This window comes from Pelodiscus sinensis, chromosome 25 (assembly GCF_049634645.1).
Source record: "Pelodiscus sinensis isolate JC-2024 chromosome 25, ASM4963464v1, whole genome shotgun sequence".
Lineage (NCBI taxonomy): Eukaryota > Metazoa > Chordata > Testudines > Trionychidae > Pelodiscus > Pelodiscus sinensis.
Genome location: NC_134735.1, coordinates 6,957,809 through 6,971,287, shown reverse-complemented (window position 1 = coordinate 6,971,287; position 13,479 = coordinate 6,957,809). Strand labels below are relative to the sequence as shown.

Sequence of the window (13,479 nt, the reverse complement as noted above, 5' to 3'; positions counted from 1 at the left end):
CACGATACTCTGATGAGGAGACAAAACATGTTTACTTCCAGTCTCCAGGGCTCAGGTGAGCTGGAAGAACCTCTGGCTTCTCTCCAGTGGCCCCAGGCTGCAACCCTCTGCCTCTGTGTGGGGTAAGCCTCATCTTCATCGCCCACTTGGCGTTCCTCCGCAACAGCAGAGAGCGCACGAGCAGTGGCCCCTGTAAGCTGTGCACTTGGGCCGCCACCCAAGAGAGTCACATGCCGGCCAGCTGATTAGCAGAGCGCCCACAGCCAGTAGCGTGTGTTTCTACTGGTGGTGCACCTCCACACATGCCTTGGCGTGCAGAACATTTATTCCACATGTGGATGGAAAAAATTAGAGGGAACATTGCACATGGGTCCCCTGGCTGCACAGTTAAGCATATTCACATGACACCGGATGTAAAGAATCTGGAAGCAGGACAATCTTACCTTGCCACATTCACACCAGCTCATGCAGCTTCAGGTCCAGTATGTCACTCTAACAGTACGGTCTCTCCAGCATCTTCACCAGCTTAACTTTCAAATTGCCAAAGGTCACCTTTACCAAGCAGCAAAGTTTTACAGGCTGCAGAAAATAAAGTTCTCACTTTGTTACTGTTCAGAAGCATGGTTGGTCTCCCCTCGAAATCCCCTATGTGCACCCCGAAAACTCATCCTCTAATACTGGGGAGGACCGTAAGTGGCCCGCAGGTTGGACGTGGTTCACTAGGATTAGCCCCTGCCGGGCTGCTGGCTGCTTTATGTATTTGCGTGTCCACAGGTACAGCCACTCATAGCTCCCATTGGCCACGATTCGCTGTTCCTGGCCAATGGGAGCTGCGGGAAGTGCTGTGGACCAGAGCCATTGCTTCCTGCAGCTCCCATTGGCTGGGAATAGTGCACAGTGGCCAACGGGAATTCTGAGTGGCTGTACCTGTGGACACGCAGGCAAAATGAAGCATCTGGCAGCCCACCCGTGGCTAACTCTGGTGAACCACATCCATCCCGTGGGCCCCTTATTGCCCACCCCTGCTCTAATATAAGGCACCTAGTGGAGCAGCAACGACTACCTAAGCACCACAGAGAAATTAATTCCTTTCACAAATTCTGATGAAAAGGCTCTTTCCCCTTTTCCCAGCCACACTCGGTCACCGTAGAGCTGACATACAAATGAATGTCGACTTGTACAGAGCAATTTCTGTGCAACCGCTAGATGTTAATGTGGGAGTGGTTTGCTTGATTCCATCAGACACAACTTTGGTGGTGGAGTGGGTAGAAAGAGATGGTTGGTTGGACATACATTAAACATGAAGGCTACATCTAGACTGGCATGATTTTCCGCAAATGCTTTTAACAGAAAATTTTTCCATTAAAAGCATTTTTGGAAAAGAGCGTCTAGATTGGCACGGATGCTTTTCCGCAAAAGCACTTTTTGCGGAAAAGCGTCCGTGGCCAATCTAGACGCACTTTTGTGCAAAAAAGCCCCGATTGCCATTTTCACCATTGGGGCTTTTTTGCGCAAAACAAATCTGAGCTGTCTACACTGCCCCTTTTGCGCAAAAGGACTTTTGCCCAAACGGGAGCAACATAGTATTTCCGCAAGAAGCACTGATTTCTTACATGACATCGTCAGTGTTCTTGCGGAAATTCAAGCGGCCAGTGTAGACAGCTGGCAAGTTTTTCCACAAAAGCAGCTGCTTTTGCGGAAAAACTTGCCAGTTTAGACACAGCCGAAGAGTAGACAGGGAAAGAATATTTGGGGCTAATTTCGGCACTTATTACACCGGTGTAAATCCTGAATCCCTCAGGATTCATACTGAGGTAAGAGCAGAACCTGACTAACCCTTGTTTCCTTTTTAAAACTTCACACACACACAGACACTGACAAAGATGTGGGTAGTTTTATTATAAACCGTGTTTAATTCAAATGGTACATGGTGACAGATGACCCACTGGACTGACATGTGAAATGAGAACTTTGTATTGAACAATATTTAAAAAAATACAAATGCACACACACACACACACACACACACACACACACACACACACACACACACACACACACACACACACACACACACTTTTCCCATAAGCTCTCCACTTTCCTGCAGTTTCTCAAAACATAGCCTGGACACCAAGGGTTCCCAGGGGGTACGAGAAGCTTGTCCAGGGGGCACGGGGAATATTTGGTAAATAACTAGATTATCCTAATTGAAATATTCCAAAAGTAGAATCATAGAATAATAGGACTGGAAGGGACCTCAAGAGGTCATTGAGTCCAGCCCCCCACCCTCAAGGCAGGACCAAGCTCCGTCTACACCATCCCTGACAGATGTCTATCTAACCTGTTCTTAAATATCTCCAGAGAGGGAGATTCCACCACCTCCCTTGGCAATTTATTCCAATATTTGACCACCCTGACAGTTAGGAATTTTTTCCTAATGTCCAATCTAAACCTCCTCTGCTGCACTTTAAGCCCATTACTCCTTGTCCTGTCCTCAGAAACCAAGAGGAACAAAGTAGTAGTGTTAGTGAAAAAAGTTGTGGATTCTAGAGTCTAGAATTTATTTCCTTTCATATTGAATAGGGGGTAAGGGAAGGCTTACTAAAAGCCAAGGGGGCATGGGACCAAAAAAGGTTGGGAACCCCTGCTGTACACACAAGGACAGCAAAGACCTAACAGGTAACGATTGGTGATAGAAATGTAGCCGTGTTAGTCTGGGGTAGTTGAAGCAAAATGCAGGACAATGTAGCACTTTAAAGTGCTACATTGTCCTGCATTTTGAGGTAACGATTGGTTATTTAAAAAGAAATAATCACAAAAAAGTCACTGCAATAACATGGACCAGCTCAGGAACTTGTACGGATTTATCATTTGTTAATTGCCTCAACAATTTGTTACAAAGAAAGTAGATTCATGCTTAAATCATATTTGTATATACTTATGGCCCTGATACTGTAAAGACTTATGCACATGCTTAATGTTAAGCACATGAATAGTCCCATTCATGACTAGGATACTACTCACAAATTTAAAATTAAGTCTGAGTATCTATGAGATTAGAGACTCGATCCTGGGGAAAAGAAATGTCACAAGCACAATAATAAAAAATTACAATTTTGAAATAATATCGAAATAACGGACAGCTTCTTCTGAAATCTGTAAACCTCATTCCACAAGGAATAATGCCTATTCCAAAATAGCTATTTCGAAATAAGGCATATGTAGACACTCCACTGCTACTATTTCGAAATAGCCCCTCACCAGGGCCATTCTAAGTTATTCCTCCCCAGTGCCACTTGGGACTCTAAATCGAGATAGCACGTCTACATTAGGGAAGCGTTCTTTGGACCAATTTTGAGGCTTCCCTGCAGTGTAGACGTGCTATTTAGAAATAAGCTATTTCAGAAGAATTATTCCGGAATAGCTTACTTTGAAATTAGCATTCAGTGTGGACATACAATATATTTGTGCTAGTCTCTAAGGGTATCGTGTGCTTTTGTGGGTAAAATCCATATCATCATCATTGTTCTACCCACGAAAGCACATGATACTATATATTTGTGTTAGTCTCTAAGCCAGTGTTTCTCAAAGTGGTCTGTGGATCCACTCTGAAAAACCTGCTAACTGGCCACTGTGGTTTGTTTATTTACCGTTTCCGCTGCCACAAAGCCTCACGGCTCCCATTGGCTCTGGTTTGATGTTTGTAGCCAAGGGGAACAGCAGGAAGAGTCCTTATGGTGAGGACACGCAAGTTCGAATATGTTAAATCAGGAGTTAAGGCAAATTTAGCTATTTTGAAATAATTTCCTAGTGTAGACATGGCTTAAGGTGCCATCGTTTTTAAAGTTACAGATAAACAGGACTCCCCCTCTGAAACTACATAGAATGAATTTGCTATTATCACTTAAATTATTTTTATATTAATGGGCAACTTTTCCCTGGGGCAGAAAAACATCACTTGTGTTCGCTTTGAAATATAGTATAGAGTAGCTCTGTCTCCAGGTCAGGAATGTATTTCTGGGTGTTTCTCCTCGGTGTAGCAAACACAGGATTTCAAGAAAGAAAGCACTTAACCCCCCCCCCCCCAAACCCTCCACTTTTTGTATTTTAAGCATTGCTAAAAAGGGAGACCTATCCAGTGTTATGCACTTACATTGCCTTAGTGTTCAAGGCTTTCTATTACAAATATTGATATTTTTATTACTAGACAATAACTTACCTAGAATAAATGCGTAAAACAATGGCATTGCTTATTGAGTGGCCATTCACATTGGCTTGCTAACTACCTTTGCAAACCATAGGCCATTTTTCTTAATGTCTTGGTTTACCTTTTTCTGTCTCCTTAAATGAATGTCAGGTGTGAATGCTCATGTCCAGCTTCCTTAAAAGGACATTACTAAGATACTAAAGATGTAGAATATTACATAATAAAACAACCCTTAATTTAAAAAAACAAAACAAAAAACAAAACATATAGAACTTCCATAACTTGTCTTGATAGATTTGGCTTCATATGAACCTAGTCTACAAGTCTAAAATAACTGGTCACTACCCAGAGGAAAATCTTGGTGGTTCAGTAGTTTGCCACTACTATTAGTGCAATATTTAGTGCTAAAAATGGATGCATGTATACAAACACTACACATATTCTATCAGGACAGTAGTTTTGTGTGGCAAATGTTAACTGTGCTATTATAAACTTACATCTTTATCTAAATAGAAATGTGACCCGTGGTGTATCATTTCTCTTATTTCATTTTAGAGTTTGGCTCTACTTCTTGGCACAAGGAGCCAGATTACAATTATTTTGCAGGTTCCTGGGGGTTACTGCATTTTTTTCTGCCCCTCTGCTCCACCCAAAATGGGGAACTCTTGGCAAAGCTACTGCAGAAATTATTCATGTCCAGCAAGTTTAAACTGAACAGTCATTTGGATGCCTCCCTTGGACTTTAAAATGCTTTCTGTGAACCACGAAGGGTTGCAAGAAGGCTTTAATACACCACTTAGGTCCCAGACCTGCAACCACACTCACGGATGCGTTCTCATGTGCATACACCCACTGAGGTCAGTGGGACAGTGTTTCAAGTTAAGTGCACACAAGTTTTTGCAGAATCAGGGCCTTAAAAAACCACCTCCACCCCCAATGTATCCAAATACAAAGACAGAATGGGGATGTAATTAGAAAAACAGGAGAATTGCACTGCATACCCCAGAGGAGACAAACCATATTTTGAATTGATTTCCCCGCCCCCTCCAGCTAAAGTGATATTAACATAAGAATGGGCATACTGGGTCAGACCAAAAGTCCATCTTCTAACAGTGGCCAATGCCAGGCGCATCACAGAGAACGAACAGAGAAGGCAATCATCAAGTGATCCACCCCATCGCCCATTCCCAGCTTCTGGAAAACAGATAAAATATCAAGCTGATAAGATGAACTGTAACTGAGGATTTTCAGGGGCAATAGCGAAATTAAATTATCCCATACCAAGGAATCTAACCGGCCATCAAGAATTATTAGATGCGGGTGTGGGGCAGGAGATGGCCCCCAGAAGAGAAAGGGCCTCGAGCAGAAGGGGCAGGGCTGGGGCTAGCCTCCCGTAGGCAGCCCTTCAGTACTGCTCGGGGCTTGGGCAGTGATTTAAAAGGGTCCAGGGCTTCTGCCCTTTTTAAACTCTCCCCCCCCCCCCCCCCACCAGCAGGCCTAATTGGATGTCATTCATAGTGACAGACGGGTAATACCAGCTGTGCGTACACATAACTGCTGCACTTATCTCATCAGCAACTTTATTTGTACAGTTGTCATCAAGTAAAATGACTGATAGTTTTTTACTATGGCAGGTTGCCTTGTTCTGTTTGGAAAATGAAGATCAGGGTTGGCTGCATGTAGTTATAGGAGAAATACGGATGTAAAAATGCAGTGAAAATGTAACTGTGTAACTGCTAGATATCTTAGGCTATGTCTAGACTATGCTCAAGTTTCGAAAGAGGATATGCAAATTCTGTGAGAATTTGCATATCTTCTTCCGATCTCGCTTTCGAAAGTGAAAATAGTTTAGACGCGGCTTTTTTGGCAACATCCCCCCCCTTCGTCGAAAACCTGCTCTTCCTCAAAAAACAAGGTTGACGCGGCTTTTTGAAAAAGGGGGAGAGGGTGCTGAAAAACCGTGTTCCAACTACTCTGCTTTCGAAAGTGAGATCGGAAGAAGATATGCAAATTCTCGACGAGCCCTTAGCGATTACACGGTTACATGCACTGCAGGATAAAAGCAGAAGTAAGCTTTATACTCCAGACCCCACAGCAAAGAATTCCAGGGCTCCTGCCGGCCCTGCTTCTGGGGAAAAGGCTTCGCTGCAGCAACAAAGCCACCCCCCGGGAGCAGAGTCAGCAAAGGATGCTGGCCCTGCTCCCAGGGAGCCGGAGTGTAACTTGCAATGGGGTAGGGAAGTGGCCAGACCCGCCACAGACAGGGGCTGCTCGGATGGGCTCCACGGGGTGGGCAATAATTTTTGAAGGGGGGCCACTTTGCAAATTTCAGAAGGGGCGGGGCCACAAGACTTCAAGTGCTCCCCTGCCCACAGACACTGACTGATCTGGGGTGGGGGGAGCGTGCAGTCTCCTCCCCCAGCCAGGGCCTTATGGTTCTGTCTGGTGCCACACGCCCCGGTAGGGGAAGGAGACTTTGCACATTCCTTCATCCCCAGGTTTCAGTTGGCCTGGGGGCGGAGGAGTGGCAGGGCAGCTGCAGGCAAGATCAACCCAGGATGATCCCCAGGTTAACCAGAACCACTAAGCCTCATCCATTAAGGGTAGGCCTTACCGGTTAATCTTTTACATCCTTAAGAAGAACAGGGGAACAAAGTGATTTTCCCCCCTCAGGTTTTGCTAGTGTGTGCCACGACTTTTGAAGTTTCTCGATAGAATTATGGTAGCATTCTAACATCGAACAGGACTGAGTCCCACTGAGCTAGGTCTTGTAAAAAACACACAGAGGGAAAACACAGTCCTTGCCTTGCAGAGCTTAAACTTTGGATTAAAAAAACCCAAAAAAACAGGTTATGAAACAAGTGATTTAAACTGGGATCCTGATCTTATTTGTGAAATAAGGATTTAACCTTTCAACCAAGTTGAAAAAACGTTTAGTAATTTTTGCAGTAGACAGATATTGCTCATAAACAAGGAACAGCCTTCTCCAGCCAGCCCATCTGGCAAGTGAATAACCCGTCTTTCAGGTGCTACACAAAACTCCACTTTTTAAAAAGCTGATTTTTATAAGAGGTCTTTATTCACTAACTATTCATTTAGGTCTTTTAAAGTAATGCTTTGCAGTTACATAGCACCTTTCATCAGAAGACTGCAAAGCACTTTACAACATTTTGTCTCATAACATCCATGAGGTAGGAAATTAGATCTAATTTACAAATAGGGAAACCGAGGCACAAAGGGGAAAAGTGACTCAAATAAGGCTCTGATCTACATTACAAGAGCAGTTTTATGATGTATCTAGGTCTAGGGCTACATGATGAGTCAAATCCAGAGCTAGGAATAGACCCCAAGAGTCCTGTTTCCAGTGACACTGGATAATTTTGTTAAAGACATTAGCTGTCCAACAGTTCCAGATGGAGCCCTTTGGAATAGTTCAGTTGTTAGGATTATAAACACATATAGGATACAATAAGACATGAAGCAGTTTGATCCAAGATAGTCTGTTCATTTGTGGATAAGCTATGAGAGATATCCATTCCAGACCCAATCCAGCATAGTCCAAACACCTGGAATGAAGACTGGATTTTGGTCAATGAACTGGATCGTACCTTTATGCAAAAACGAGGAGTCCTGCAGCACCTTAAAAGACTAACAGATTTGGGCATAAACTTTTGCGGGTAAAAGGATACAGAGTGACATGGCTACCCTTCTGATGCTTGTAACTTTACGATGATCTAATTTTAATTTTTCAAAAACTTTTTTCCAAGAGCTGCCCTTTGCATTTTACTTTTTAAACCTCCTTATCCCAGGAGAGAGTTTGGGAAATTCCAGTTGTTGAACCCAAACTTCCATCAGTTAGCATTGAAAATCCTTAACTGAATGTTGCCCTCTTATCAATATTTCAGAACTGGGCACCAGAGAATCCAATATGAATAGATTCTTTGAACCTGCTAAAACAAACAATTCTAAAATTTTGCAACATATGTTGGGGCAGAATTAGAGCAGATATAAATACCTGTCGTTCTGTGGATATCAATAGATGCAGCCTTTAATTTTTATCCTTTTTTAAAAAATTGTTGGCCAAAACACCCTCTTCTTCAAATCTTAATAGCAAAAAATTGAAAATTCTTTAGACAGAGCTTAGAATAGTAGAGCTATGAACTTCTAAATTAGGTGCTTTTTTCGGGCCTGCAAACTAACCCGCAAAGATGTTCCCTTCTATCTGAAATGTACTGTAGAGCACTGGAGGAAAGCAAATCCAGATTCTGATTCCAGTGGATTGATCAAGAATGTTAAATAAGAGAACACACAAGGCAACAAGAGAATGCAACTAGGCTTTGCTGTGGCAGCAAAACTCCCAAGTGCCCTTATTTTATATATAAAGCATGGAGACTGAAAAGATGAGCCCAGTATACAAGGTTTTAAACACCATAACTGTTTTATAAGGCAATAGCGAAACTCTTGCTCAGCGGACTGATACGAGTTATGAGAACTGTTATAAAAACAGAGATAGTAACTCTGGCATGAAAGCTCCCTTAGCTTGGCATGATATTACTGCACCCTTAGGCAATAAGAAACCAATACTCCTGCTGCCATTTTATTTTAAGTTTGCGAGGAGACATTACTGAGCTAGAGACTGTTGCCAGATGAATGCACATTTTATTTTTTTAGATCAGTGGCTAATGAGGTTGATGGAATAATTAATACCACATGCATCTTTCCTTTGTGCCTGATTCTGAAGTTTTAAGCAAGTTTGACCTCCCATGGAAGCTCATGGAGATTAGTGTATAAAATATGCTCAGCATCCCACTAGAGAATGTCATAACTGTGGAGAGGACAGCCGCACCCGAAAAAGGCGCTTTTAAAATCTTTGCAAAATTGACATTCTCAAATTACCGGCTCTAGCTGTAATTCACTATTGTAACATATACAGTAATATGTAACAGGGCATCCTGGGTTCCTCTAAACAATCTTAACAGCTATGCGGTCTTATCTGTGCCAAAAAATAAACACTTGAAAATCACGTCAGTGGATTAGGACCTTAAAATTAGTCAAGAAATATTATATGCAGGAAACAGCCCTTCTGTTTGTCATGCTTTGTCATTCCTTTGCCGTGTTCAAACTAAAAAAAAAAAGTGAGTTCTTTTCTACTTAAAGGGAACATTTCAAGTTACCGGGCAGCAAGCAATTCAGATAGAACTATTTATAACAAAAATAAAGTAAGTGTTTTAGGATACCCAATAACTATGGAACGCCACAGGTAATTTATATTTACATCTTCAGTGTTGAGTCCAATCCAAACGGTCAAAGATCTGAGAGGCTGAGACAGCACTGGACTATGGAGGAAATGCATATTATCTCTCACAAAGAGACACAAAGCAGAAGTTATCACACCAGGAAAAAATGAGCTACTGCCCTGTTAATATGACAAAAAGAACTCAAACTACAATGAACTGTTTACCATACACAAAATTAAAAAGACAAATACAACATTCACCAATGTTGCTTTCAATCAGTGACGTTAAAGTAGTTCAGATTTGTTTTCTGACAGGATAGGAGGGTTAATTATTTTTCATTCCAAGTACCTGGAACATACTGACGTTCTGTAGTTCCACAAACAGCAAAGAGTGAGGTTCTCCAGAGACAGAAAGAAAAATGAATAAGTCACTCATCATATACAAATAAACTATTTTATTCTACGGGAATAGTTCTGTAACTTCTAGCAAGGGTAAAACCAGAAATTTTTACTTGAAAACAATCCTAATAGGATATCTTGACTGTTTCCCTTGCTTATTCATTGGGGCGGGGGAGGGAAAAATCACATAACTCTCTAATAAAAAGGGAAAGAAAAAACAAACAATCTGACAAAGACATTATAGCTGCACTCAACAGGAATATCTAAGAATTACAATAATTCATAGCTATTTCCTGTGATGTAGTAATATTGAGATTCAGGGCAGACCTGCATGCAACTGAGACACTGCTTATTCTGGGGGTTGTTAGGGCGGGGCGATAGCATGTGAGGGATTGGGTTTTTTTTTTGGTTTTGTACAACCATACGCTATCTGTTGTTGTCAGTTAAAGGCAAAGGGGTATTTTTCTTCCTGAAACACATCAGCTGTGCAAACACAGAACAGCTAACTACTTTTAATATTACTACAGGGTGAAGGTTAGTATTTTTACATTGTAAAATTAATGTAATTGAGATAATTCAGCCTTCAAGTCTCTGGGTAGTTTATTGGTAGGGATATATATTATGGCCAGAGTATTCCCCCCCCCCGCCCAGCTTTAGGACAAGATGTGAAATAAACGGTCTCTGATTAGAAATAACAGACACATAAGGACTTGGATCATTCAGAATCAGGGGCAGGTTTACTTTTCACACAGTCTTCTGTATTAAAAAATACATCAGTGAAATCCGTTACAGGCAGGGACAGGACTACCGAGTACACAACGTCAATAGACTACTTTCCAATTTTATTGTTTAAATTACCTTTGTTACTGCTAAAAGTAAAGAAAATTAAAAAAAACAAAAAAACAAATTTAATACAAGGCTGTTGGTTTTCAACTCCTGAAAATGCAGCGAGAGGGTCAGATATCAAAACCACTGCTACAGAAGTTGGGCAAATGGCTGCAACTACTGATAAAAAAAAAAGTACAATTCTCTTTAAAAATAGCTTTGTATTCCCAATGTATTTACGACCTGTTGCCCTCAGAAATGAGCATCTTACGCTTGAGAAAATGGAGAGACAGATGTTATCTAATCAGCGTCCTGTCCTCTGGATACAGTATGGGAAATTTCCCCCTTTTAAAAGATACAGTAACAGCCAAGCCATTGAAAAAATCGTTTCAATTTCCAACACTATCACTACATTTCTTTGGGTGGGGTGGGGTAAAAAACCACACAAGGTATTTTCTACCACAGTTCTGTTGTCCAAAGTAATACTGCACACGCTGCAAAGGTGGAAAGAGTATCTTCACTTTGAAATGACCAGGCCTTCCAGACTTGCATGGTATAAAAACAAAGAATTGAAGGGGAATGGGAGAAAGAGAGAAGTATAGCTGCCTTGCATCAAAAAACAAAACAGCCCCTTCCCCCAAACAACCATTTTTGTACACCACAGCATTTGCTAGATTACATCATCAGACTGCATAGGCTAGTCAAGGGATTTTCTGCACACAGCCCTAGATCCTTGCTCTCCTATACGTAATCCAGAGATTTCTGTCCCATAACATGATTGCTCTGATGCTCGACTTACAGCGTCTCCTCCACATCAGAGATCCAACAGAGTCGTAGTTACTAGTATGTACTAAGAGCTAGACTCTGGGGTCATGTGACTGTCTGAACGCAGCCCAGGTAGTCATCCACTAGGGTAGTAATCTGGCAGATGTACCACTGACTTCTGGCTTAGTATCTTTCTTAACCTTTGATCCCAGTAAAAAATAAAATAAAACTAAAAAAGTGTGTGTATACATAACGGAAGGTTCTATTTGTCTAGACTTCACTGCACCTTGTCTTCTGTCCACATGAAGATCTATAGGATCTCCACAGGCTCTTTGGCAGCAACGGCTGCCAGCCATTGGGCTGCAAAGTCATGTGAGCCACAGTCTAGTTCTCTATGCCCATGGTTACTATGGTAGAATTTACACAACAGTTTTCCTTAAAAATATTTCACAATTTTGTTTTAATCCCAAACAAATGAAGGATGTATGCATCGCTTGAACAGGTTAATTCATCTTGAGTTTGTTTAGAGGATTTATCACTGCAGTGGACACTGGCGTTTCTTGCAGCTTAAAGTAGTTTGCTTCCTTCTGATTCCAGTCTGCACATCCATTGTGGTTCAAAATATGCCTGTGTAGTGATGTTAACTCGGCTTATTTGATACACAACGTTTTCTGAAGGCTGGATGTGTTCACAGTTTGGTACTTGCAACATGTATTGAAAGGAAAATACCCCACTTCAGTTAGTCTGACAATTCAATATCAGAGTCCTCTGATCTGACTTTGGCAAGTTCTTCGTGTACCTCCCTCACCATAAGAATACGTGTTAACATGATGTCCAAGGTCCCGGGGTCTATTGGCAACGTGGAGTACCACATGGGGCTATTAGGTACACAAGAACGCTCAGGCTGAAGGTAAAATACATCACTTCTCTGCTTCACGCTTTCAGAACTGTTAGTGTAAAGAAAGGAAGACTGTGTATCAGAAGGCAGCATTAGCAGTCATGCTTACAACGCAGTTGAAGAGGCAGAAAGCAAAGTCGCTAAGACCTAACATTACCTTCAGACTGGAACATTACAATTTAAATAGTAAAATCACTACTAATGACTAATCTGCCCCTTTCACTGCTGTGAGCAGCCTAGCTGTCTCCCAGCTCAACGGGCATTCGTGGTCTACAGAACCAACCGGACAGCTGTGTCTCCTTATCGAGGGAGTTTTCAATAGCACTATCATCCCATTACATGGTAACAATGTTTCAACACAACTAACATTCTATCTCAGAATAAAATCGATTCCTACTGTGTTCTAGGCAATGGGGGAGCTCCTGCTAAGCATATGCAGATTAACTGCATTACTGGCATTTCCCAAGACACTTGAGAACTCTTGCAGCATTCTTTGGGATACTGAGGGTACAAGAGCAAGTGATCTAGAAAACCTGAGCCTATCCTGCTCATTAATGATAGCAGAATGGTGAACCCATCCACCTGAAATCTGTAATCTTGCCTAGCAAGAAGTGTAAAGCTCTCAACAGAAAGGATTCCTCTCTCTGAAGGGCTTTAGAATTGTCACATTAAAATCCAGAAAGTGAAAGAGGCTTTTTATTGCCACTACTGCAGAGGCTGAACTATGAGAGGTCATAAGAAGAGGTGCAGCAAATGTGTCATAGCTCCGAGTGACACCTTGACCTATGCAAGCAAACATAAGGAATGTGTGAAAGGAGCAGGCAGTGGAGAGGGTTGCTGGACATAGCCCTGGCTCAGGCAAAGCTATTTTGCACTACATTTGGTGGCATGTGTTTCAGATAATGATTTCTAGGGTTATTTGCTGCCACATCACATCACTCTCTGGTATGTGTGTTTTTCTGTAGAGAAGAATACTGAACTCCACTGCTTAATAACCTCATGTGAAGAGTGGGGGAGTGACCAAATGATCTTTGAACATCCTTTTTCTACCACCTTCTTTGTGACTCCTGCAGTAAAGTGAATCTCAATTAAATGCCAGGAGCTCTACTTGTTATCTCTAAGTCACACTTTGCTACTGAGATGTTACCT

The 13,479-nt window shown here is 41.9% G+C and overlaps 1 protein-coding gene across 11 annotated transcripts in view; it reads right to left on the bottom strand.

Annotated features, from left to right (window-relative positions):
- Positions 1-10,557: 10,557 nt before the first annotated feature.
- ZMYM4 (zinc finger MYM-type containing 4) overlaps positions 10,558-13,479 on the bottom strand; it is a 64,826-nt gene continuing 61,904 nt past the window's right edge. For 10 of the 11 annotated variants that reach the window (XM_075908937.1, XM_075908941.1, XM_075908939.1 and 7 more), the window contains one exon: positions 10,558-12,379. In XM_075908937.1, the coding sequence (XP_075765052.1) occupies positions 12,172-12,379 (208 nt within the window). In that variant the 3' untranslated portion in view covers positions 10,558-12,171. The remainder of the gene's footprint in view (positions 12,380-13,479) is intronic. The other variant, XR_012897631.1, reaches the window with a different exon arrangement.